Source organism: Musa acuminata, chromosome BXJ2-5 (assembly GCF_036884655.1).
Source record: "Musa acuminata AAA Group cultivar baxijiao chromosome BXJ2-5, Cavendish_Baxijiao_AAA, whole genome shotgun sequence".
Taxonomy (NCBI): Eukaryota; Viridiplantae; Streptophyta; class Magnoliopsida; order Zingiberales; family Musaceae; genus Musa; species Musa acuminata.
This window is the reverse complement of record NC_088342.1, coordinates 20,944,295-20,972,274: the sequence shown is the minus strand read 5'-3', so window position 1 is coordinate 20,972,274 and position 27,980 is coordinate 20,944,295. Positions and strand designations below refer to the sequence as shown.

Genomic DNA, 27,980 nt, shown 5'->3' with positions numbered 1-27,980 from the left:
TACTCATCCTAAGGAGCTAATCATAGGAGACACATCTAAAGGGGTTCAAACTCGTTCTTCTCTTAATAATTTTTGTGCCAACGTTGCTTTTCTCTCCCAAATTGAACCAAAATGCATTAACGAGGCCTTGAAAGATGATTCATGGGTCATTACAATACAAGATAAGTTAAATCAAATTGAAAAAAATGAGATGTAGAAGCTTGTTCCTAGGCTAAATGATCATTTAGTTATTGGTACTAAATGGGTCTTTAGAAACAAGCAAGATAAATTTGGTATCGTGGTTAGAAACAATGCTAGATTAGTAGCCAAAGGTTTCAACCAAGAAGAAGGGATCGATTATGAAGAGACCGTTGCTCCTATGGCATGATTAGAAGCCATAAGGATACTCCTTGCCTATGCTAGTAGTAATAATTTTAAGTTGTTCAAATGGATGTTAAAAGTATTTTTCTTAATGGATTTATTTCTGAAGAAGTTTATGTTGAACAGCCTCCCGGATTTGAGAATGATAATCTTCCTAATCATGTATTTAAATTGACTAAAGCTCTCTATGGATTAAAACAAGCCCCAAGGTATGAAAGACTTTGCTCATTTCTTATTGAAAATAATTTTTCTAAAGGCAAGGTTGATACTATATTGTTTATCAAAAATTTTAAAAATAATTTTCTTATTGTTCAAATTTATGTTGATGATATTATTTTCGGTTCTACGAATAAATCTCTATATGAGTCATTTGCTAAAAGTATGAGTCTTGAATTTGAAATGAGTTTAATGGGAAAATTAACTTTCTTTTTGAGCTTACAAATCAAACAATTAAGTAATAGTATATTTCTTAGTCAAACAAAATATACTTTAGATTTGCTAAAAATGTTTAATATGGATAGCTCAAAGGCTATCAACACTCATATGAGCACTTCCACTAAGTTAGAAATTGATGAAAGTGGAGAAAGCTTTGATCAAAAAGCTTATAAGAGTATGATAGGAAGTTTACTTTACCTCACCACAACTAGACCGGATATCAGGTTTAGTGTAGGACTTTGTGCTAGGTTTCAATATAATCCTAAGATATCTCATCTTAAAGTAGTTAAGAGAATACTTAGATATATTAAAAGTACCACTAATCTAGGTTTATGGTATCCAAAATCTGAAAACTTTGAACTAACTACTTATGCTGATGCGGATTTTGCTGGATGTAGATTAGATAGAAAAAACACATCAGGAACATGTTAATTTACAGGACATATACTTATTTCTTGGACTTCCAAGAAATAAAATTCGGTTGCACTATCTATTGAATCTCGTATTTTGATGATGAAACTACTTGATATATGTTTATGATTTAATCTGCATTTTGAGTGACGCAGGATGCTTCGATCAGGATAAGACAATTAAAGTAGGAAAATCATGTTGTGCTAGAGGAACATGTCAGAAGATTGGACGTCAGGCCGGTGGATCGGTCGACGTATCGACAAAAGGCTTCGGGTCGTGGACTCAGGCATCGGGCCAAGAAGAGCGGGTATTGTGCCAAGGATATCGGAGTTGCGGAGTCAACTGGCTGATTGGACAATAGGCCGCAGGAGAGGACGATGCGCCGGAGAATCGGATGAAGCATCGAGGGACTAATGACATGCCGGACAACTTGGTTAATTGCTTAGGATTAATTGTCTCGATCGAAGTTTTGTTTTACATATGCAGGATTAACTATGATGAAAATAAGATATGCAGCAGGAGTTGCGCCGAAGTCAAGACAATGATCACGTTGGGAGTTCGAGAGTTCGACGGAAGTTCGAACAGTCATCGGAGGTTCTACGGGAATAAATCCGAGAAGTCCATGAGCTTGCCAAAGAAGCTCGTCAGAACTCACCAAGTGGATCGTCGCAAGTCCAGGAGTTTGCCGAAAGTCCGCAGGAACATCACCGAGGGTTCATCGGATGATCAACGGAAGTTCGCCGGAAGCTCGCCGGAAGAAGCGATTGACGCACCGGAGTAAGTTGCAGTAAATGTCTTAGGAAAAATCGTAGTTAGCACATTGATTAAGTTGGAAATGGGAGGTGATCCCATTAACTTAATCTTGGGGCAATTAGGCCCCTGAAAAACCCAAATTGGGCCGAATGGATCAACCCATTCGGACCCTGATTTCTACCAAGCGGTTGAACCGCCCAAGGCAGGAGGTTGCACCGCCTGGGCTCAGTCTCCGAGCGAGACTGGGAGGTGCAACCGCTCCAACCAGGCGGTGGCACCGCCTGGGGCTCAGTCTCCGAGCGAGACTGGGCGGTGCAACCTCCCCTGACAGGAGGTGGCACCGCCTGAGCTCAGTCTTCGAGCTCTGCCACGCGGTGCAACCGCCTCAGTCAGGAGGTGCAACCGCCTGAGCTCGGTCTTCGAGCTCTGTCAGGAGGTGCAACCGCCCCTGACAGGAGGTAGCACCGCCCAGAGGCTCAGTCTTTGAGCTCTACTAGGCGGTGCAACCGCTCCAGTCAGGAGGTGCAACCTCCTGATCCCGGAATTCCGGGAATTGACAGTTTTGAGCTCCAAATTTGAACTGGGTTTGGGCCTATAAATACCCCACCCATTCAGCACTGAAAGGTAGTAATTTAACACCGAAATCTTGATCCTTTTCTATGATTCTTAGAGCTCAAAATTATTATAAAGGCCAAAAGTTATTCTCCCTCTGTTCTTCCAAGTTCTGAGTTGTAAAGAGATGAGAGAAAATTCTGTAAGGGTTGTCTCTTAAGCCCGTCAAAAGGAGTGAAACTATAAAAGGGTGGTTGGCCTTCGCCTATTGAAGGAAGGCCTCTAGTTGACGTCGGTGACCTCGTCGGTGGAGGAAGCCAAAAGTGGAGTAGGTCAAGATTGACCGAACCACTCTAAATCTCGGTTTGCATTTACTTTGAGCATCTTATCTTTACTGCAAACCTCCTCAATAGCTTACTGCCTTCTATGTTTTTATGAACGTATTTCAAAGTTCAGTGCTTTCCGAATCGGGGTTTAAGACGCAAATCAGTTTTATCGTACGAACGTCATATTTCAATTTGCGCTTACGTTCTGATTTTCATTATAACTGCAAACTGCCATTATATCTTTGCTTTAACTGCATCTCACCTTATCTCAAGTTAAAGTGGTTTACGAATCAGCTTTTATACTGAAATCGCTTTTATCGTACGAACGTCGTATTTCAGTTTGCACTTATATTCTGATTTCCATCATAACTGCAAACTGCATTCATATCTTTGCTGCATCACTCCTAGTCAAAAGTTGAAGTGATTTATGAATCGGCTTTCTTACCAAAATCACTTCTATAGAACGAACGCAGTTTTCGATTTTAATCGCAGAAGGTTTTCCGCTGCACTAATTCACCCCCCCCCTCTTAGTGCTCTTGATCCTAACACTATCTACAATCGAAGCCGAGTACATTGCAGCTAGTACATATTATGCACAAGTTGTGTGGATGAAAACACTTTAGAAGATTATAAGATTCATCTTTAAAATATTCCCATAAAATGTGATAGAACAAGTACAATATGTTTAACAAAAAAATTCATTAAATACTCTAGAACTAAACATATTGATATTAGGCATCACGTTATATGAGATCATGTTAATAATCATGATGTAATCTTAGAGTTTATTGATACGAAACATCAATTAGGCGATATTTTTACAAAGCCCTTAAGTGAAGAACAATTTGATTTTATTAGAAGAGAATTAGGAATGTTAATTCGTCCGAATGCATGAATTTGTTAAATTTTATTTTTGGACTTTCTTGATTCTTTGATCACTTACTTAAATTCTGTGCTAATAATTTTATGATGCGAATTTTACATGATGATAAGGTTGTGTGCTTCAATAACATGTTTACTTTGATGTCGAAAATTTTATACTTTGATACTAAAAGTTTCTATGATGATGAGCATGTTATCATACAATGATGCAATATCATGTTTACTTTGATGATTATGATTTCTATTGAATATTGAGAAGTTTTAATTATACATCGGATTCTTAATCTTTGAGTACTACAAAGCACTAATGATATTACCTCATGCAAGTAGTGATGAAAAGGCTATGACAAAACATTTTATAAATGCATGAAATATTTATACATATCTTGATGTTTGATTCATGGAAGTCATTGACAAATGCATCTCTCACGGATTTCACTCTTATGAATTTTTGATGAGAAATGGATTTGATGTAATGCTCTTCTCACTATAAAGTTTTATTCGTGAATTTCTCATTCATGTGATACTCCTCTCCCATGAATTCTTAAGGAAGAAAATTGAAGGAATTTGAGGAGCTCCGGGAGAGTCGCCTCAAGCTTGTTCATATTAAAATTCATTATGAACTATGAAAAAGAATCTAGTAAGGATTGAAGCACAAGATCCACACATAGGTTATCCTCTAGGACCATTCCTAGACCTATGAGTTTTTCCATCTACTCAATCATCTTTAGGACATGGTTCTAAACCGGTGTCCCCTTAGTCATCCTAGCATGGAAGAGGTTCTTGGATATCTCATATCGCTTAGTCTTTCTCTATTCCTCAAATCGTTTATGGACATATAGGATAATAGATGTGGCATTCATTTTTTCATATTTTCTTTGTAACTCAGGAGTCATGGAGCCCAATATGTAATACTGAGCAAGAGTGGAGTCATCCATATATTTCACGCAGCGAGCATTCTCATCCTCGCTTGCCCATTCCTCGGGCATAGGCATCATTGTATCAAGGATGTATACGATTTTCTCCACCGTGAGAATAATTCTCAAGTTGCGGAGTCAATCTGTATAATTTGAACCAATGAGGCAGTTGACATCAAGTATGTCACGTAAGGGATTTGAAAGCGACATTTTCTGAAAATAAAGATACAGTAGAAATAAATAACATGCAGATTTTGTAAAAAAAATAAACAATCAAGATATAGACTTCTATCTTAATATGCTCCCACTATTTTACTAGCGAGTCACACGACACCCTCAGCATGTGAAACGAAAGTCTTCGGTAGACTTCTAGTGGTGATTGAGATCCAATCAGCATCTTAGTGTAATCTCGAGGAACTCGACTAATCACACTAAGCCCAAAAGATAGGCAACTCTTGCCGATCACAACTCCTTGTAATTCCCATCCTGTTCGGCCTTCGAACCACCATGGTCTCGGAGACTCATCTAACCATGATGTGCGGTTAAGTCAACAGCATTGTTACAAGATAAGTCTGATTCGATGATATACCTTCGAGTGACTCGACCAAGCTTACCATGTCTTTAGGTCACTAGTGACATCTTTATATCATAGGCAAGATAGTGAATCGCGATATAGGTGAGCCTCGAGGGACTCAACCAACTTAACCTACATCGAGAATCGGTCCCTACCTATAACGATGGAAGGCCACGTGGGTTAATCTAATTGCCTCACATTTACCGACTTAATATTATCTAGAGAGGGGATTTTGATTTGGTCTCCTAATATGATATATCACACATATATATAATTAATATATATCTGCATCGCATGTAAATATATATACATATCTAGTAGGTGTATAAGCAATCACACCAGATGATCATGGATCATAGCCTAATGTGATTAGGCCCGAGCCAATGGACCTAATCATTCACATCAAGATCTATGTGTGCAGTAGTGTCTCTCCATGCCCTATGATCGTCTATCTCATCCTCATCAGTTCTGTCGGCATCTCGATGCTTCTTCATGCATTGTGATCATTCATCTCGGCCTTGTGGGTCCCGTTATCACTACCACATTCTCGATACGCCTCCTCATATGATTACAACATAATCATAGGCACACAGGCCTGAAAATAAACGAGAAATAAAATGGAGGCTCATATGCCCCAATAATAATAATCACAAGTACACACACATCACATAGTCTATGATCATCCGTCCACATATCATATATCACATGTATACATCATCATGTAGGACTAATAGATAATAATAATGATAATTAATTAATATTTTTTTAAAATTTAGGATATGTAGGAAATTTTCTAAATTCTAAGGGGTATTTTGATAATTTGGATAAAAAAAGGAGAGAACTCTAAATTTCTAAAATTTCGAGGGATAAAACCATCATTTGGCCATAAAAACCTAACCCCTTTATCCCCTGCATTCTATGGTGTGGTCGTTGCCACCTTATTGGCGATGGCCACTACGCCCGGGGGAGGGGGTGCCCCCTTGCCTACGGGCGGCTCGCCCACGGGTGGCACCGCCCTAGTAGGTGGGCGTCCCAACAAGCGCCGCTGCCCCCGTGGGCAGTAGGCGAGCACCCCTACGAGCACTGCCGCCCCTGCGAGCGATTCTGCTCACGAGCATAGGGCCCGCAAGCACTATTGCCCTATGGGCGCCTCTGCGCGAGCATAGCACCCGCAGGTACCACTTCGGGCATAGTGCTTGTAGGTGGCGCCACACCAGCGGGCGAGAGTCACCCGCTGGGGCTCGCGTGCAGGCTACCACTGCTGCAAGCAGGCCGTAGGCCGACGGCAGCAAACCGCCGACAGTAACCCGCCGGCCACCACCACCTTGCATGCAAATGGCAGCCTTGGCTGCTATTTGCGAGTGCAGTAAGGGCAACAATAGTTGATGCCTTTTCTCTCTTTTAATGTCAAAAGCTTCTCTAAAATATAACACACGTAGTTCAAAATCAATCTTTCATATGAATAACCTAGCTCTGATACCACTATAGGGAAATCTTAAGGGGAAGAGCATAAAAATAAAATCCTCAAATTTTCCATTTGTGTGTTCATCGTCGTGCTAAAATTGATATGAAAAATCCACGAAACTTAAAACCATGCGTATATTAAAAGTTATGTTACCTATGGAGATTGTATATCCTTGAATCCTTGCAAATCTCTAGAAGATGGTGAAGGAGGTCAAGCATCCTCCTCTCTAGCGGTGATCCACATAGTAGGGTTACGACGATGCTTCCTCTAATCTCTAGTCCTACTATCTGAGGAGGAGAAAGGGAGGAGAATAAGAGAGGCAACAAAAAAAAACTCTAGCCTATGAACCATTGGTTCCCTCTTATTTATAGAGGTCCCCTATCAACTTAACCCTAATTGTGTTGAATCTCGGATTTTGATGATGAAACTAATTGATTATGTTTAGATATTTAACTGCATTTTGAGTGATGTAGGTCTACTCGATTAGGATTAGACAGTTAACGCAGGAGGAATTGACGTTGCGCCGGAGGAGATCACGTCACGATATTGGACGGCAGAAGGCTTCGGACATCGGGCATCGGGCCAAGAGCAGAATTGCGCCAAGGATATCGGGGTTGCGGAGGTCAACCGTCGATTGGGCAACAAGCCGCAAGAGAGGACAATGCGCCGAAGAATCGGATGAAGCGCCAACCAATGACGTGCTGGGCAACAGAATGTCAATTCGCTTTGTAATAATTGTCTAGATCAGAGTAGAGTTTTGACTTGTGTGTGCAGGATTAACTACGATAACGATGAAGACATAAAGTGAAACAAAGTGTCGGAGTCAAGCGCGAAGGATTTGTTGCGAGTTCGAGAGTTCGACGGAAGTCCGAAGGTTTGTCGGGAATGCTGCCGGAACTAGCCGAGAATGAGTAGGGAGCTTGCCGAAGGGTTTTTCGGAAGCTCGCCGGAAGGTTCGTTGGAAGTTCGCAGAGCTCACCGAGAAAGAACGAAGCTTGCCGAAGAAGCTCATTGGAACTCGCCAAGATCAAATCGTGAAGTCTAGGAGCTTGCCGGGAGTCCGTAGAATGGTTTCCGAGAGTTCGTCGGAAGACCGTCGGAAGTTTGCCGGAAGCTCGCCGGAAAAAGTCTTGACTTGCAGACTTTGTAATAGCTTAGAAAATATCTTTAAATTCGTAGTTAGCACGTTAATTAGGGTTAGGATTAGGTATTAATCCTATAACTCAAGTAGGGGCCAATTGGGCCCGAGTTCGGACTGGTTTGGGCCAAGTTTGGAGCCCAACTAGTGAGCTGAAATAGTGTAGGCGATGGCACCGCCTAGAACCCGAGAACCAAGCAGTGGCACCGCTGGACTGAGCGGTGGCACTGCCCAGCACCCAAGAGATCCGGCGGTGGCACCGCCAGCCTTGGGAACCCAAGAGAATTCAAAATTTGGAGCCCAAATTTGAATCCTCTTGGGGCCTATAAATACCCCTCAATTCTTAGCTGAGATAACAACTTTTTGAGAAGCAATTGATTGAGAGAAAGGTCTTAGAAAAGTCTTAGCAAGTCTTGTTTTCAATTTGCTAGTGTTCACCTCCTTCTTTCTTGCTGAAAATCTGTAAGAGAGTGAACCGCTTGTAAAAAGTTGTAAGAGGGGTATTTGCCCTTCCCTTTCAAGGGATTTGCTAGTGGAAGGTGGGAGCCTCATCGAAGAGGGCCTCGCAAGTGGATGTAGGTCATTTGACCGAACCACTTTAAAATCGGCGTGATCTCTGGTTTGCATTTCATTATTGCTATTTACAATACTGCAAACCTTCTTACGTGCTTTATTTCCTCATTACCTTTGTTGCACAACTTTACGAATACGCTTTCAAGTTAAGCACTTCCGAGTTCGATTTTTATCGTACGAAAGATTTGTCAAAACCGACGTTTTAATCCGCTGCACTAATTCACCCCCCCCTCTTAGTGCCGCTCCGATCCTAATAAATTGATCCTACCCTATTGGGTATTGGATCTCCATCCAACTACCCAAGCCTCTTATATTAGTGGATCTCTATCTAATAATATCTCATTGGCTCTTATTTGATCTCATCCATAGGATCCAATAATTCAAGGGCTTATTAGATATCCAATTAAATAGGGGCTCCAGCGGATATCTTATATCCGAACCTCTACTCATCGCAACACCAACCATATGTGTGTGACCCTCTAGGTTTAATATCAAGTTGGCCTGAGTCATACCTATCAAAACTCCTTCTAGCTTAGTGAATTATTATCTCCATAATAATTCACTCAACTCATCGATTGCGAACGTACTAGGCCACTACGTTGGAGTCTTCAGTTACTATGTACCTCTAGTCCCTCATCCATCTAATATCCTTAAGACCGTATACCGAGCATAGTGTTGTTAGACCCATATGGTTTCTACTCGAGTCTTGCTCTAATCAGATTCTCCCATAGAACTCTCTCTCTCAATTTGAATGACTCTAGCCAGGGATTTATCTGAGCAAGAACACATGAGATATTCCTCTCATGACACTAAGAGTGGATGATCTTCTATTGATACTCAATAGTCATTGTAAGGTTGGCTACCACTCTTGATGATCGGTTGTGCTAGATAGATCTGAAACCTTCAGACCTATAAGTCTGGTATCAAAGAGTGGAGTACTTATACAGGACATCCTTAGTGTCTCACGTCTAAAGACTAGATACACTACTAGGATTACGGAATCGTTGTATGACAATAAGGCATCATCAACCATCTAGCATTCTGTAAGCGGATCAATCAGTGAACTCATTTTCCAATGAGCACCTATACTGTATCCCTAGCATCCCCACACGAGCAGCTATGAGACCAGCTACATCCATCATATGGACATGTACACAGCACACCATTCTATCTAGTTATCTCGATGTCCCTCTTAAGTAACCTATGACCGGGATTATTTAAGATTTGTGTTTAAAGGTGAATCAGTCTCATTATCGTGATCTCATCACGATCTAATTCCCATTGCATAAATCCATGGACGTCACAATATATTCAAGCAATAAGTAATATAAAGTGATAAAATATCAAAAAATAATAAGAAGTAAAAAGATTGTGTGTCAAGCCACACATGCCATCACTCATGTGATTGGCTTGCCGGACACCAATGACTATCATGTGGCGTAAATGATTGATGCATATCTCTAAGGAAAGAATTAAAAGATTAGTGAAAGATAATATTTTGGAACATTTAGACTTCAATGATTTTGATGTTTGTATAGATTATTTTAACTAAACGTAAACTAAGCATACATAGAAAAATACCACAAGAAGTAAATAACTTCTTGAGATTATTCATACTGATATATGTGGACCACTCCATATTCCCTGTTTTAGTGGAGAAAGGTATTTCATCATATTTTTAGATGACCTATCCAGATATGGTCATGTTTATCTAATACATGAAAAGTCTCAAGCCATTGACACTCTTGAAGTATACATAAATGAGGTTTAGAGACAATTATATAGAAAAGTTAAATTATCATATCTGATAAGGGTGATGAATTTTATGACAGATATGATAATCCGATCAGAATATTAGTCCTTTTCCTAGATTTCTAGAATAATATGGTATTTATGCTCAATATGCATTGCCAAGTGTGCTACAGTAGAATGGTATTGTTGAAAGACGAAATCGTACTCTTATAGATATGTTAGGAGCATGATGAGTTATTCCTTTGTACCTGAGTCAATGTAGGGTGAAACTCTTAGGACACCTATGCACATCTTAAATAGGGTTCCTAATAAGTCAATTTCATTAACTCCATTTGAGTTATGGACTATTAAGAAGTCCAGTTTGAGACATTTGCATATTTGAGGGTGTCTTGCAAAGATAAGAGTATTCAATTCACATTAAAATAAATTGGATCCAAGAACTATTTCTAGATATTTTATTTGTTATTCAGAAAAATTCAAGAGATACAGATTTTATTGCCCTAATCATAGTACGAGGATAGTAGAGTCTAATAATGCAAGATTCCTAGAAAATGGTGAAATCAATAAGAGTGAAAAATTTCGAATGATCAATTTTGATATTGAGGAGATTTAGGTTGATTCATTTGTATCATCTCCTATTTAAGAAATTATTGTTCCTCAAATCAGTGAGAGAATTAACGAGGGTGAATAACAAAATAACATTGATGAACTCTTATATGATGTTGATATCACCGCTGATGATCTTGTAAAACAATCACAATTGGCAACTTTGAGAAGATCTCAAAGAAAAAGGAAACATGTCATTTCTAATGATTATATGGTATATCTACAAGAATCAGATTATGATCTAGGAAGAAAAAGAGACCCCTTATCGTTTTCACAAACCATAAAAAGTAACGATTCTGAAAAATAGTATAATACAATGAAAGATGAGTTAAAATCAATAGCCTAGAATGGTATCTATCTAGGAACTCGTTGAATTGCCTAATAATTGTAAAAGAGTCCGTTTTAAATAGGTCTTTAAGACAAAACGTGATTCAACGGGCAATATCGAACAATATAAAGCCAAACTTGTGGCCAAAGGATTTTCTCAAAAAGAATGTATCGACTACAATGAGATTTTTTTTCTAGTTTTTAGAAAAGGCTCATTGAAAATCGTCATGGCATTGGTAGCTCATTATGATCTTGAGTTACATCAGATGGATGTGAAAATAATATTTCTGAATATGGATCTGGATGAGAAAATCTATATAGAACAACCTGAAGGATTCATAGAAAGGAGAAAAAAAAGTTTGGCTTGTAAACTTAAAAAAATCATTTATGGCCTTAAATAAGCTTCTAGACAATAGTATATAAAATTTCATGATACCATTATTTCCTTTAGATTTAAGGAAAACATTATTAATTAGTGCATACATCTGAAGGTAAATGGGAGTAAGTTTATTATATTGATCTTATATATGGATGATATTTTATTTGTTAGTGATCTTGGTTTATTGCACAAAAGCAAGATATTTCTGAACATGAACTTTAAGATGGTTGATATGAATGAGATAGTCTATGTTCTTGGCATTGAGATATTCAGTAATAGATCTCAAAGATTATTAGGATTATCTCATAAAGAATATATTAATCATATCTTGGAGAGATTTAATATGCAATTTTGTTCAGCCAATGATACACCTATTACTAGAGGTGAAAAATTCAGTCAAAATTAATGCCTAAAAAATAATTTAGAAAAGAATCAAATGATAAAGAATATTCCTTATGGATATGTAGTTAGAATTCTATTATATGCTCAAATCTATACAAGACTAGATATCGGTTTTGCAGTTGCAATGCTAGGAAGATACCAAAGCAATGCACGAATGAAACATTAGAAAGCTATAAAAAAAATATTAAGATATCTACAAGAGACAAAGATTATATGCTCACATATAGGAGATTAGATCTTCTCGAAGTGACAAGATATTCAGATGTTGATTTTACAGTAGGAAGTCAACTTCAGGATTTGTATTTATGTTAGCTGGTGGGGCAATTTCTTGAAAAAGTACAAAGTAATTACTTATTACATCATCGAGGCTGAATTTGTGGCATGCTTTGAGGCTACAAATCAAGCTTTATGGTTATAAAATTTCATCTAAGGACTTGGTGTGGTCGACTCAATTACTTGGCTGCTGAAGATAATTTATGATAATACTATAGTAGTTTTTTTCTTTAAAAATGGTAAGTACTCTAATGATTCTAAGTACATCGAGATAAAGTACTTGGTTGTTAGAGAAAGAGTCCAAAAACAACAAGTGTCATTTGAGAACTTGAACATCACTATGATGATTGCGAATCTATTTACCAAAGCTTTATAATGTAAAATATTTAAAGAATATATTCTTAAAATGGAGCTTATGAAATAAAGTAATGTTAGAGAAAGAGTTCAAAGACAATAAGTGTCAATTGAGAACCTGAGCATCACCAAGATTATTGTTGATCCATTTATCAAAATTTTACGGTATAAAATATTTAAAGAACATATTCGGGGGCTTGTGCGCATAGTAATAAACCAAACTAAATATCACTTTAGGTGTAAAAAAAGCTAAATAAATAATGAGGCCGATAATGAGGCCGAGTCGAGCTAGAATGCGACCAAATTTCTCATCTATCATGGGAAAAGTGAATAATAAACAAGATGGAGTCTATATTGCTACACTCAGTCACTATTGCTTGGCTTGCTAAGAAAGATGACAAAATAATAAGCACGAAAGGAAGGCAAAACAAGAAAAAATATATAAAAAGAGAAGATTCTGACGAGAAAGCGCTCAAGCTCGTCTTCATCAATGATGACAAGGCCAGTGACCATACAGTTGAGCATCTTCTCCCTTTTGGCATTGGAGTGCATCATTGGCGAACAATGCGAATAAGGTAGAGTGCATTATTTTCAATGGCTTCTTTCCTTCGTTACTGTTATGCCTACAAGAAAGTCAAATAAATAATGAGAACAAATGGGAGGAAGAGAGAAGAAAAGAGATAACGGGAGGATCACCTCCCTTCTAACATCGGAGAGGGTCATAGGTAGATTAGACTTTGATTGCAATAAAATAAAGAAAACAATGAGAATAACAGGGCATGGAGCAACGAAACAAAGATCATCATTTCCGATTCTTGCTTTCTTTCATTATCACTTTAGCTTAAAAAGTCAAGAAAATAATAAAAAAAAAACAGAGGGAGAGACAAGAAAAGAGATAAGGATCTCATCTATCATATCAGAAGAAAACAATAAATGAGGTGGAGTTTGTCATTTCCAATTGTTGCACTCATTTGCCACTGCTTCGGCACGATTATTATGCTAACAGTACCAAAAGAAATGTGCTTGTATATGAAGCATTTCTTTCTTTAATATGTTATCATGGCCAAGATTATTTCCAAGATGTTCTTGGTGACGAAGACAACTTATTTCTTTTCAATTATGTATTATAATATTCATTTAGTGGGTTTGATGTGAAAATTCTTAATCAATTTAATTACAAAATCTGAAAAAATGCAGGAAATCAAATACATTATTGAGTCCAGAGTCTGACTTTAGAAATTTAAGTCACTATTGATGAATTGTTTAACAAGAACAATATAGTATGAATAAAATTCAACTTTGATATTTGAAAAATGAATTAGATAATATTATTTGAGAATATAATATGATATAAAATACCACTATGAACAAAAGCCAAAACAATGAATAAATGATAATGTATGAGATCGAGATACTCGTGAAGTATGAAACCATAACAAATGTAACAAAAATATCTAATTAAATTACCATTTCAGATATGGTTGATATATCATAGCCAAATAACCAATATGTCGATGTTAGGTGGCCAACACGTTAGTGCCAATTGTCCGAGTCGAGTGGTTCACACCTCTCAACCACGTGATAAGCCTATTAACACTTAGTGAATCTTATCCTGCAACCAATCACTCCCACCATTCGTCCGAACGTTGCACCATCCCGAATTCAATGCAAACTAACGATAGGTATGTCCGAGATCAACGCTCCACATTCCGACGAAGAACGTGCCATTCGGAGGTAACGACTACGGGAAACCACCCCAATAAGAGTTTTATAGGAACATCCTAAGAAACAATCTTGAACTCAAAATCTTTCCGACCAAAATTGGCATCGAATGTGAATTGTCAGAATCATCAGATCAACTCAAAGAATGGACTATGTCAGATTTGAATCAGCTCCCATCTCAGACAACCAAAATCTAATTTAACAACTCTATTAAATGGACATATATGATCCATTTAGTAATGTGGCATATATATACATACATGCATGTCATTTTTTGTATTTATATTACGAATAAAATTTGATGTTTTCCTTAAATATTTCAATACACAAGCTAAGCTTGCTAGTGTTCGTGATACAAACATCTTAATAAGAAAATCCAGTGAAACCGACTGCTCCCTAATAATTAGTGAAGCTTTCTACAATAATGTGTTAAAACTCAACTTATTAGAAAGCATATTAAGGTATCACAGTTCATCTCAATCTGATGATAATAGATATCAGTACATTCAAACAACCAAATCAGGGTATCGAAGTAGTAAATCTACTGTTCAGATCAGTGAGCAGATTGAGTAGTTGCAGTCTTCTTGAAGTCGATCTTGTCAACCTTCACCTCTCCATCGATAAGCTCATAAACATAAACCACAACACGAAGGCCATCAATGTCCATTAGCACGAAACTGGGGTTGACATCATAAGTTATGCTGCTATATGCACCAGTTGCTGAGCCAGGGTTTATGACGACACCTCCCTCATGCTTGTAGGCCTTGAACTGATGAGTGTGTCCAGTCACAAGGATATCTACATCCAGTTGTCTCTGAAGCATGGCTAACGAGTCCAAGTCACCCCACGGGACGATCTGCATTGATTGAAAACAAAAATAAAGACATGGCAGATATGCTGACTAATATCCACATGGAAAATATTGGAAAAAATAATAACTGAAACGAACTGACAACTGGAAGACTTCGTGGGAAATGAATTTTGTGTAGCCTTCACCAGTGTATATAACCAGCCACGTGAAGAAACTTCTAGACAGTTTCTAAACACCTTAATTTGCAACAAAAATATAAAAAATCCTTTCGCAATAATGCTAACAACCTAAATTTAACATGAAAACTTGTTCTTAGCTAAATTCAAGATGAAACGAATGAACACATCGGCATAAATTAAAGTTGTGGAACCTCTCGAGGGTTTAGGTTGACAACATTGGAAACAGGTTTGTCCAAGGGGCTTCACTCTGTCGAAAATCACCAAATGCATATTGTCTGCATTTCCTGAAACACACTATAAATCTGCCTCTCCAACTCTTTGATCCATCATAAACTGAATTTAAATAAATGCAGACAATTTATCATCCTTCAGGGAATACTAAGGAACTCAGCTTCGTGGGATTAATTGACATTTTATTCTACAATGTTTTAACGAAAAGTATGCTGATTTAACACAAAAAAATACTCCAGCCATGTTATATGAATTGACAAGAGTCAATTCCTTTCCGAAAACAAGGTAGACAATTCATTCAGTGCATATAATATGTATAAAGAGCGTCAGAAATAGAAAGAAAAATCCATAATCACTGTCTCAAAACAAAGGAAAAACAAACCTGATGACCATGACAAAGCCCAAGCTTGAACTGACCAATCATAAGAGTCTTGTTTTCTGGATAACGAACATCTTCATCATATTCACCTCGAGTAATATGCAGGTCAGGACTTAAGCTTTTCAAGTAATCATGAACTTCCTACAGAATTACAGCTTCTTTGAGATGTCAACTTCATGAAAATATTGCCATAAAATAAGTGAAAATTTTCATGAAAACCATTTTGAAAACCAAGAGTGGTGATATAAATAAACAATTTGCTCAACATGTTCAACCAATAAAACCCAAAACACTTAACCACCCAGGAAAATCTGGCATCTATTAGTAAACAAAGGAACATGTGCAAAATAGTGAGATTACAGTCTGGCAATAACAAAAGATAAAACAGTATGGTAATAATACAAGGTATAAGATAAAACATTATCCTTGTTCAGTCTGTGTGGACATCTATAGTTTTTCCGATGATATTGTCAAAGCTTTTGCTCTCGTATGTGCAACTCCTTGTCATATTCGAAGCCTCCAAGAAGGCAACCACACTCACTCATAAAATAATTGTTTTACACTTAGAATGGTTTTCTATCTAAAATCTGCAAACAATGGCTTGTTGACAAAGACTTTGTCGAATCATTGCAAGGTCTTGATAGCAAATCCAACCTTCACCACTTACCATTTGTCAAAAAAGGGCTTGTTAATATTTTTGCTAAGCTACTAGAAAGTCACAAGAATTTTTAGCAGTCAAGAACAAGTTCAAGCTAACACAACAAATTTAACGTCTTAAGAGTCTTATGCACATTCAGTTCAATTAGAAAAATCAAGGACGATGTGTTAATGGTATGCAAATGCACACTTACTGTGGCCAAGATGCAGTTGCTCTATCAAACCTGAAAAAACAGTTAAAGACTGTAACATACTATAAATATGAAGCTTTACAATCCTTGATCTTTTCCTGTTACTAGTGCTTGAATTTCATTTGAGAAGCTAACTAATATGAATTTGGGTCACAACCCACAGTGCTAAAGCCACATTGCTATTAGTAATTTTTCCAAATACATATGCAATGTTGTGATACTTTCATTTGGACACTTGCATGAAAACATACAAATTATAAACGATTCCACCATAGCTTCACAACTTTAAGTTCTCACACACAAAATTTGCTTCTCTATCATAAAGGCATATATAATGGCCTACTTCCAGTAAAAGATTCTCCATTATAGATTCCAGCGAAAATTGTCCCTCCACTAACATCTTCCTAGAAGCATAAACCATAAAAAGCCCATTAATTATGGATTCTAGTGCATTTTGATGCCTGAAGAAATCTTGCAGGAGTGAACGATAACGATGCTATATATATATATATATATATATATATATATATATATATATATATATATATATAAAGGATACAGAATCATTAAAAAGAAAGTGGAAAAGAAGCACCTTAATGCAAAGATTTCCAGTACACAAGATGTGCTGAATTTTCCCAGGCACAAGCATGGACTTAAATTTGGCAGGCAAATCGGGCGCCCGGTGAGGGATGTGGAGATCACCAATGGCTAGAACGAGCACCATTCTCCTCCAGCGTAAAAGACCAAATCAAACTTCAAGCATCTTTAAATCCTGCAAAATCAAATCTTGATCGATCAAAAGCATCTAACCCTAGATCACCCTAAAATTCGACGGCGCGCATAAATTGCAACAACGAAAATTATAAGGCTCAAACTAGCGAACAGTCACAAAGGCCACCGATCATTCAAACTCGACAATCAACGGGACCTAACTACAAAGGAAGAGAAAGAAACGATATTTCTTAAAAGATCGGGCTCGTTGAGCTCATCAGACTCACAAGAGATGCTAAATTATAAGGACGATCTCCTATTGTTTCGATTGGAGAAGGGTTTGATGTATCGGCCTGAAACCGTTGCATTCTGCTCATGCTCGAAAGAAACAACACAACGCCCAGAGAAACGGGAATGGACGAATACCTGGAGCGGAAGACGAGCAGAGAGAAGGACCCGATCGAAGCGATCGAGGAGAAGACAGCAGGAGATTCGCGGTTGCCCCGAGGGAAGGCGGCCCATTTAAACCCATTTCGCCGGTCCATTGCAACGTGCAGTTCGATTTAGATGTTCCGGCGGATCTGTTTAAAACCCGTTTGTTTCGCGTTGGTTGGTTTTCATTTGGGCAAAAAAATCGCATATATATTCCTCTAATACTACTGATTTGCGTACTTAACCCTAAATTTAAATCTAACATTATAGTTAACCTTCGACTACTAATTAAAAATCTAATAAAATATGATTAAAATTATAAAAAAAAATTAAAAATCTATATGATACTAGTTGTATGCTAAGATGTATTCCGGTTCCTTATTCCTTCATCGATATGATACTAAATGTAATTATCAATACTTTCCACTAAGAAATCAAGGGCTATATTATTATGTTATATTATTATGCCTTTCGGTCTAGTAATTACTAACCAATTTTCTTACTCAACTATTTAAGCCGATAAGAAGATAGATATCTTAGAGTTGTTGGACAAATTATAAAGGTTGATTGAAGCTAATAAAAAAAAAAAAAAAAGAGAGAATACATCAAGATAGCTTGATTCTCATGATCCCCTATAACTTTTGGTTATGTTATCAGTTGTTTGCTCCAAAAGAAGGATGTTTGTGATGCTCCACACACTTCTTATGTGGGAGAGTTTGACGCTTTGTATATTGTAATCATATTTATTCTTAATATGATTTGTTTATATTCTTACAAATAATAATAATAATATTATTATTATTATTTGTTATAAATCAGATAATAATATTTTTAGAAAGTGGAGATATATTAAGATCCCAATAACTTGGAAAATTATTCTACCGTATGCAACATATGGGTTGTACAACATATATCTCAACAAGTATGTCCCGGTAACTTGAAAAATTATTATATATATCTCAACAAATATGTCTCAGGTATTTAAATGTGATAGATGATACTTCAGAGATATGCACTTAAATAAAAATAAATATTTTATACACTTCATGATAAATAGTGATAAGAAGATAGATATCTTAGAGTTGTTGGACAAATTATAAAGGTTGATTGAAGCTAATAAAAAAAAAAAAAAGAGAATACATCAAGATAGCTTGATTCTCATGATCCCCTGTATCTTTTGGTTATGTTATCAGTGGTTTGCTCCAAACGAAGGATGTTTGTGATGCTCCACACACTTTATGTGCGAAAGTTTGATGCTTTGTATATTGTAATCATATTTATTCTTAATATGATTTGTTTATATTCTTATAAATATTATTATTATTATTATTATTATTATTTATTATTATTTGTTATAAATCAGATAATAATATTTTTAGGAAGTTGATATATATTAAGATCCCAATAACTTGGAAAATTATTCTACCATATGCAACATATGGGTTGTACGACATATATCTCAACAAGTATGTCCCGATAACTTGAAAAATTATGATATATATCTCAACAAATATGTCTCAGGTATTTAGATGTGATAGATGATACTTAGATATGCACTTAAATAAAAATAATTATTTTATACACTTCATGATATTAAGATAAATGGTGATATTGCACTAGAGAGCATTGAGAATACAGATTGTGTATGTATTAAGGCTCAAGTAAGAAACCTCACAGAATAAAGTACAACACCTAATTACTTTAGAGAGAAATGGCATTTGACAACATCTTACGATTAACTAATAGATAGAAAAGTCATCATTTGTTTCATACTCGAAAAGAAGAAAGATTTAAAAGAAATTTTATTTTATTTTAACAATCGGGCCCCCACAATTTATTTCACGGGTTACATGAGTTAATAATAAAAACATGTATACCAATCATACTAAAAATATAATGTTGTCATTTAGGATTTATATGTGAGTCTTGGGTCTCATTCGATTCTTTGGTTTCAACAATGTAAATTACATGTGAATATAAAAACATTATGTTTGCAATTGCAGAAAACTGAGGAATAACTTTCAGTTTTCAATTATAACTCTATGATTATTAAGACTAACAGAAAAAAAAAAAAACATTGTGAGAATAGTCTGATGGCATCAAAACATCTTGTTTTTTAAGATAATAATGGTCAACAGTTACATTTACAAAATACAGTAAAAGAGGATATTGACCCCTTCATTATATAATTTATGAATGGTATGCCAAATGACAATATGCAAGATATTCAGAAAAACCGAAAAGCAAAGGCTTCTAACTAAGATACATGATTTAATTAAGTTAACCATAGTAATAAACAAAACTAAACATCACTTAATAGGTAATAATTTACTTGGATGGAAGTAAATAGTTTTTTTTATTTAAAGAGGTATTTTTGGATCTGGACAAAAACAAATTGCTGGATTTTTTTTTATGGATGTATATATATATATATATATATATATATATATATATATAAATTAAAAGAAATAAAAATAATATAAATCAGAGATATTTTTTTCCGAATAGGAATTTTAATTTTCTATTTAAGTGGAAATAAATCATATATTACAAAGGATATTTTTATTTTCCGTTTGAAATAGTTACTTTTTATTTTAATAGATACAACAGAGTATTTTTATTTTTCTTTGGTGGAAATAAGAAAAATCCAAACAAATTAGGAATTTTGTTTATTTATTTAAGGAAAGATATGACCAACACTGGATAATTTTTCTATAAAATACACATATTTGGGGTAATTCTCAATCGATATCTCTACTTTTATTTTTTTTTTTCAAAAATACCCCTAATTTAATAAAATATCCAAACTATCCCTTAAAATTTTTCTGTTTATTACAGTGTTTTTGGCATGTTATAGTGCTTTGGACATCATAACAAAAATATTATGAAGCCAACTTGAAAATATTGTAAATGAGTCAAATAAAATTAAAATATACTATAAATTATTTGATATATCATACTATGATTTAAATAAATATTTATAGTAGTTTATAAACAACACTACCCAAATAAAAACTAAAAATTGACTTATTATAGTATTTTAGCCTCTACAATAAAAATTACTATAAAATATATAAAAAAATATTATAAATGATCCAAATAGACTCCACCACACCAATTATAAACCTAAAAACATGATATCGTAATAGTCTATAAACAATAATAACCAAAGAGGCGATGTCACTTATAATATTCTTCAAAAGCATTTATAGTATTTTTAGTATCTCAATAAAAATATTATAAGTGTTATTCAAAAATATAATAAATGAGCTAAATAAAAATGCTGCAATAGTTTGAAACCAGTAAAAATGGATGAAAAAATAGGAGGAAACGAGTTGGTAGGGATATTTTGGATATTTTAAATTAGAAGTACTGTCTGGGAAAAAGGAAAAGTGAAAGGCACCGATTGAAAAATATGAAAAATGTGAGTGTTTTCTAGAAAAATCATCCATTAACATTTAAGAAAATATATGTAGTTAATCAGTTTATCAAAAGATGTGCTCCAGAATCTTTTCTTTTTTTTTGTTTCTAGTATTTTTTAATAATAGAAACAAAAGTAAAGATATATATATATATATATATATATATATATATATATATATATATATATATATATATATATATATATATATATATATATATAAGGGAAGTCGATAAATAGTTGATCAAAAGATGTATGATTATTTTATATATTTTTTTATAAAAAAAATCTTAGATACAAATTTCGAGAGTCCTAATCAGATTATAAATTTACATATATCAATCAATCAATCAAGAATAATAATAAATAACTATAACAGTAATGACAAATAATAAATTTTATTTTGAAATGACAACTAGATATTTAATTCAAGTTTTTTTAAGAAGTAATCAAACACTTGCGCAGAGATTAAACATAAATAAATAAGCAGTTTTTCTTTTATTGTCAAGTTGTCACCTTATTTCATTTTAATCAAAGGGGATACGCTTAGATGGTTAGAACAAGAATAATAATTTTTTTGATTCTCAATTTGAAAAAATAAATAAAATATTAAAAAAATAAAATTCAAAGCGCGTGATCGTTGTCTTAAGCGTATTCCCTCTGCTAGAAAATATTGATTCTTGGGGTTAAGAGTTAAGATATAACAGTATTCTACCGTTGCATGTAGCGGGGCAAACAACATTCCGCTACTCGAACATTTCCGAATGTTGATTCTTGGGATAACGTGGCAGCACATCATCATTAGCTGAAAGAGTTTTTGTGTGTGTGATGCTTTTTTATCCGACAATATCTATTTTTTATTTTTTCTTTTTCTCTTAGTTGTTCTTTTCTTTTTTTTCTTTTTTTCACTAAGTTTTCCTAACGTAGAATGTCTTCAAGGATGCATGCAGGAGCATTCGTATATGGTATCTGGGTGTATGTTGAGATGATTTTTTCAATCGAACGTGTTCAAAAAGTTGAGAATACGTATGTCTTGGGACAATGTTTCGCACCATTGATTTTTTTTTTTTTACAATTTCAATCTTATTTCATGAGATTTTTTAATCAAACTACTTTTCTTTAGTTTTGTTCTAACAGATTTGTGGCCTCTCAATAGTTGCCTCTTTTATATAGATGTTTTATGGCCCAATATGGTCTTGTCTTTTACAGATAAGATGGATGCTTTTATAACCCCTTCTCATGTAATGTAAGAAGAAGCTTCATTCATTACAGTTGTATCTTTGGGGGAAATGAAAAGATCATGTTTATATACGATATCTTTTTGCCACATGGCACCAATGACAACTATTATAACCAAGTATGGATTATTTAATTTGCTTCCTTTCTGATGCAAATCTAGTAGAAACCCTAACTAATAGAATTATTTTTCCTAACATATGAACTTCCTAAGATCAATGATTGAAATGTTAGAAAGCCATAGGGTTACTCGCCCTTTATAAAATATGACATTTTCACCTTCATAACCCTTGTTTGCTCTATGAGAACCTAAGTTTTGATCTTCCAATTGAGTCACTGTCCCAAACACCTCCATGTTGAGAAAATGACTTCATTGACTGTCCAAAACAGCTTCATGTTGAGAAAATGATTTTATGTCAAACTCTAAGATTCAGGGTATTACTAATTTAATTGTCTGATCTCTCGACACGTCTCCTCTATTGAGGATTAGTTCCTTTTCCAGAAGATGTTGAGGTTTTTGTGTCATAGTGGGTTGCTCCTTTTTCCAGAAGTTATCTCTTGAGGCAACAGAGTACTCAAGATAATGATATACTTCTTTGATCTGAATGCCAAAGATTGAGTCTGAAGCTTTATACCACCTGAGGGTTTAAATTTTCAACCCACCTAAGTTTGATTTGCGTGTCACCTGACTATGATTGTCTCGATAGTAGCTATTAGATATACTAGAAATGAGGTTTAGGTTTTTGTTTTTGTTTTTTCTGATGGAATACTTTCACATTTTGAAATATATATCCGCAGGTGACATCCTTTACGAAGTGTCAAAATATCGTGATTCTTAACTTAAACCTTAAGTTTACTATAAGGTTTGTTTGTATCCTTTTTACCCTGGTGACACTTTCTTTTTATTAATTTTTGTATAGTTCCAATATGAGTAGTCTTTCGGCCTTAAATGAAATTTTATTAAATCCTTGAATATCCCCTTGAGGTTGATATACACGGAGAAAGGATAATTTTTTCATCTTGCTCGAGCTATGTTTGGCACTGGCTCATCCAAGCTTGTTTGGGTCCCAATTTTTTATTTGAAGTATATCATTGTTTGTCTAAGCGGTACTAACGTTGACAGTAAGGTACTAAGATTTCTAAAAAAGCACAATTTATACTTTTCAATTCACAGGTGGTATCATTATCCAACCTAACCCCAAGTCATTGAATTGACCTTTCAATAGGCCTAATTTAGTCTTGGTTCAAACCCAATGGACTTCTAATTAAATTGGCATGGTTACAGCCCAAAACCAACTCAATTAGACTCTAAACCACTTCGATTAAAACTTAACCACTTATGAAGCTTTTAGCATATTATTCGACATGTCATCTGCTCATCCGACACTTCATCATAACCTCTAACGTATCATTTTTTCCTTCGACGTATTATCCGATCTATCGATATATTGATCTCCCGCAGCATCTATTAGTCATAGGTGTCTTGTAAACTAATCATGTGAGTGATGACACGTGTGATATGACACAGTATCTTTTTACTTATTATTATGATATTTTCTCACTTTATATTCCTTGTTGCATATATATATATATATATATATATATATATATGATGGAGGTGACTAGTCTCATAGTTGCTCATGTGGGGACATTAGGGCTACAGTGCAGGTGCTCATTGGAGAATTAGTTCACTGATTGATCAACTAACGAAATCTTGGATGGTTGATAATATCTTATTGTAAGACAGTGATTCCGTCATCCTAGTGGTGTACCTGGTCCTTAGACTTGAGATACCAAGGATATCCTATATGAGTACTTTACTCTTTAATACCGGACTTATAAGTTTGGAAGTTCCCGATCTAGTGTAACCGGTCATCGGGAGGGACAATCAATATTACGAGGGTTATTGAGTGTCGATAGAGGATCATCCGCCATCGGTATCATGAGAGTAATATCCAATGTGTTCTTGCTCAAATAAATCCTTGACCAAGGTTATTCAGATTGAGAGAGAAAGAGTTCTCCGAGAGAATCCGAATAGAGTGAGACTCGAGGAGAAACCGTATGGGCTTGATAGTATCATGTCCTATATACAGTCTCTGGAATATTAGATGAATGATGGACTATAGATATATGGTAATTGAGGACATATAAGTCCAAATGATTGGATGACGTAGTGGCCTAGTACGTCCGTAGTCGATGAGTCGAGTGAATTATTATGGAGATAATAATTCACTGAGCCAAAAGGAGTTCGGACAAGTATAACTCACGACCAACTCGATATTGGGCTTAGAGGGTCATACGTATATGGTAGGTGTTGCGACGAGTAGAGGTTCATATATGAGATATTCGTGAGAGCCCCTGGCTTATGGGATATCAATTAAGCCCATGAATTATTGGATCCTATGGATGAGATCCAATAAGAGCCAATGACAGATTATTAGATAGAGATCTATTGATCTAAGAGGCTCGGGCAGTTGGATAGATCCAATACCCAATAGGGCAGGATCCATTAGGGTTAAGTTGATAGGGGGCCTCTATAAATAGGAGAGAACTAAAGGGTCATAGACTATGCTTCTTGGTTACCATCTCATATTCTCCTCTCCCATTCTTCTCTTCAAATAGCAAGTGTGGAGATTTGGGCAGTGATTCGAGGAGCATCTTTGTAGCCCTGCCATATGGATCACCGCTAGAGAGGAGGACGCTTGATCTCCTTCATCCCATCCCATAGATCTATAGAAATTCAATGATATATGATCTCTCTAGGTAATATAACTATCTCACACGTGGTTTTCAGTTTTATGAGTTTTTGCGTTCTAATATTCATATGATAACAAACACCTTTTTGGAAAATCTATGATTTTGTTTTATATTCTTCCGCTGCATATTGTTGAATCTTAGATTTTGCTGATGAAACCAATCGATAAGTGTTTATGTTTTAATCTGCATTTTGAGAGACGCATGATGCTTCGATCAGGATGAGACAATTAAAGCAGGAAAAATCATATTGGGCCGGTGGAACATGTTAGAAGATTGGACATCGAACTGGTGGATCGGTCGATGTATCGACAGAAGGCTTCGGGCTGTGGATTCTGGCATCGGGCCAAGAAGAGCGGATATTGTGCCAAGGATATCGGAGTTGTAGAGTCAACTAACCGATTGGGTAATAGGCCGCAAGAGAGGACGATGCGACGAAGAATCGGATGAAGCGTTGAGGGACCAATGATATGTCAGACAACTTAATTAATGCTTAGTATTAATTATCTAGATTGAAGTATGTTTTTACTGCTAGTCATAGGTGCCTAGCAAGCCAATTATGTGAGTGATGGCACATGTGACTTGATATAGAATCTTTTTGCTTATTATATTTTGGCATATATCACTTTATAACTATTGCATATATGCATATATATATTGTGATGTCCTTGGATTTGTGCAATGGGAATCGGATCGTAATGAGATCACGATAATGAGATCGATTCACCTTTAAACACATATCTTAAATAATCCCAGTCATAGGTTACTCGAGAGGGACATCGTGATAACCAGACAGACTGGTGTACTGTATACCCATCCATATGATGGATGCAGCTGGTCTCGTAGCTGCTTGTGTAAGGACACTAGGGATATAGTACAGGTGCTCATTGGAGAATGAGTTTACTGATTGATCCGCTTACGAAATGCTGGATGGTTGATGATGCCTTATTGTCAAACAACGATTCCGTAGTCCTAGTGGTATATCTGGTCCTTAGACTTGAGACACCAAGGATGTCCTGTATGAGTGCTCCACTCTTTGATACCAGACTTGTAGGTTTGGCTATCCCCGATCTAGTACAACTGGTCATTGGGAGTGGTAGTTGATCTTATGAGGGCTATTGAGTGTCAATAGAGGATCATCCACTCTCGGCGTCATGAGAGGAATATCCCATATGTTCTTACTCAGACAAATCCTTGGCCAGGGTCGTTCGGGTTGAGAGAAAAAGAGTTCTCCGAGAGAATCCGACTAGAGCGAGACTCGACTAGAAACCGTATGGGTCTGACAGCACCATGCTCGATATACGGTCTCTGGGATATTAGATGGATGAGGGACTATAGGTACACGGTAACTAACGACAGACAGGTCCAATGGATTGGATTTCCCTGTATCGTTTGGGGACTGCGGCGTAGTAGCCCAGTACGTCCGTAGTCGATGAGTCAAGTGAATTATTACAGAGATAATAATTCATTGAGTTAGAAGGAGTTCTGACAGGTATGACTCATGGCCAGCTCGATATTGGGCCTAGAGGGTCACACACATATGGTAAGCATTGCGATGAGTAGAGGTTCGGATATGAGATATCCAATGGAGCCTTTGTCTTATTGGATATCCAATAAGCCCCTGAATTATTGGATCCCATAGACGAGATCCAATAAGAGCCCATGAGAGATTATTGGATAGAGATCCACTAATTTAAAAGGCTTGGGTTATTGGATATAGATCCAATACCCACTAGGCGAGGATCCATTAGGGTTTGATAGGGGACCTCTATAAATAGGAGGGATTCAGAGCCTCATAGGCTAGAGCCTTTGCTTGCCTCTCCTATTCTCCTTCCCCTCTCCACCTCAAAGCAGGCTTGGAGTTTTGAGGAGCGTCTTCATAGCCCTGCTGTGTGGATCACCGCTAGAGAGGAGGATGCTTAACTTCCTTAACCCTCTCCCAAAGATCTGTAAGGAAACAGGGATATACGATCTCCCTAGGAAACACAATCTACTCTATACGCAGTTTTAAGTTTTGCGGATTTTGCGCACCAATCTTCGCACAACGACGAACATCTCCTTGGGAATCGGGGATTTTATTTTCTTGTTCTTCCCCTACGCATGTGATGTCGCCCCCAAGATTTCCCAACATTTACATGTTCAGGATTAACTATGATAGCAAGGCATGAAGCAAAATAAAGTTCCAGAGTCAAGGATGCAGCTTCGTTGGGAGTTCGGGAGTTCGTCGGAAGTCTGGATGTTCATCGGAAGTTCTGTAGGAACCAGCCGAGAAGTCTTAGAGCTTGCCAGAGAAGCTCATCGGAACTCACTAAGAAGATCAACGTGAAGTCCAGGAGCTTGCTGGAAGTCCATCGGAACATTGCTGAGAGATCGCCGGAAGCTCGCTGGAAGAATAGACATAGGGACTTATTTTGCTTAGCAAATGTTTTAGGATTTCGTAGTTAGCACGTAATTGGGCTTGGATTTAGGCCAACCAAATTAGGGGCTAGCTAGACCCATATAAGAACTGTATTGGGCCCAATAAGAAGCTCAAATAGTGCCCCAAGAAGTCTTACCGTCATTGCACAGTTTTTGAGACTATGTCAGGCGGTGGTACCGCCAGTCTAGGCAGTTGTACCGCCCCTGGCAAGGTGCCAGGCAGTGGTATCGCCCAGTACTGATCCCTAGGCGGTGGTACCGCCTAGGGCAATGCTAGTCAGACTGACACTAGGCAGTGGTACCGCCTGTGCCCGGGGAATCCGGGATGGGAAAGTTTTAGACTTTAAGTTTGAATCAAC

General features: G+C 36.4%; 1 protein-coding gene across 1 annotated transcript; it reads right to left on the bottom strand.

The window, feature by feature from the left end:
* Window positions 1–14,628: 14,628 nt before the first annotated feature.
* On the bottom strand, window positions 14,629–17,900 carry LOC135612578 (vacuolar protein sorting-associated protein 29-like). The gene is made up of 4 exons (XM_065109037.1): window positions 17,787–17,900; window positions 17,242–17,421; window positions 15,805–15,942; window positions 14,629–15,057 (listed from the first exon to the last, which is right to left on the bottom strand). Exons 2-4 carry the CDS (start codon window positions 17,371–17,373, stop codon window positions 14,755–14,757), a joined length of 573 nt encoding a protein of 190 aa, XP_064965109.1. The 5' UTR covers window positions 17,374–17,421; window positions 17,787–17,900; the 3' UTR covers window positions 14,629–14,754.
* Between the last annotated feature and the right edge of the window lie 10,080 nt (window positions 17,901–27,980).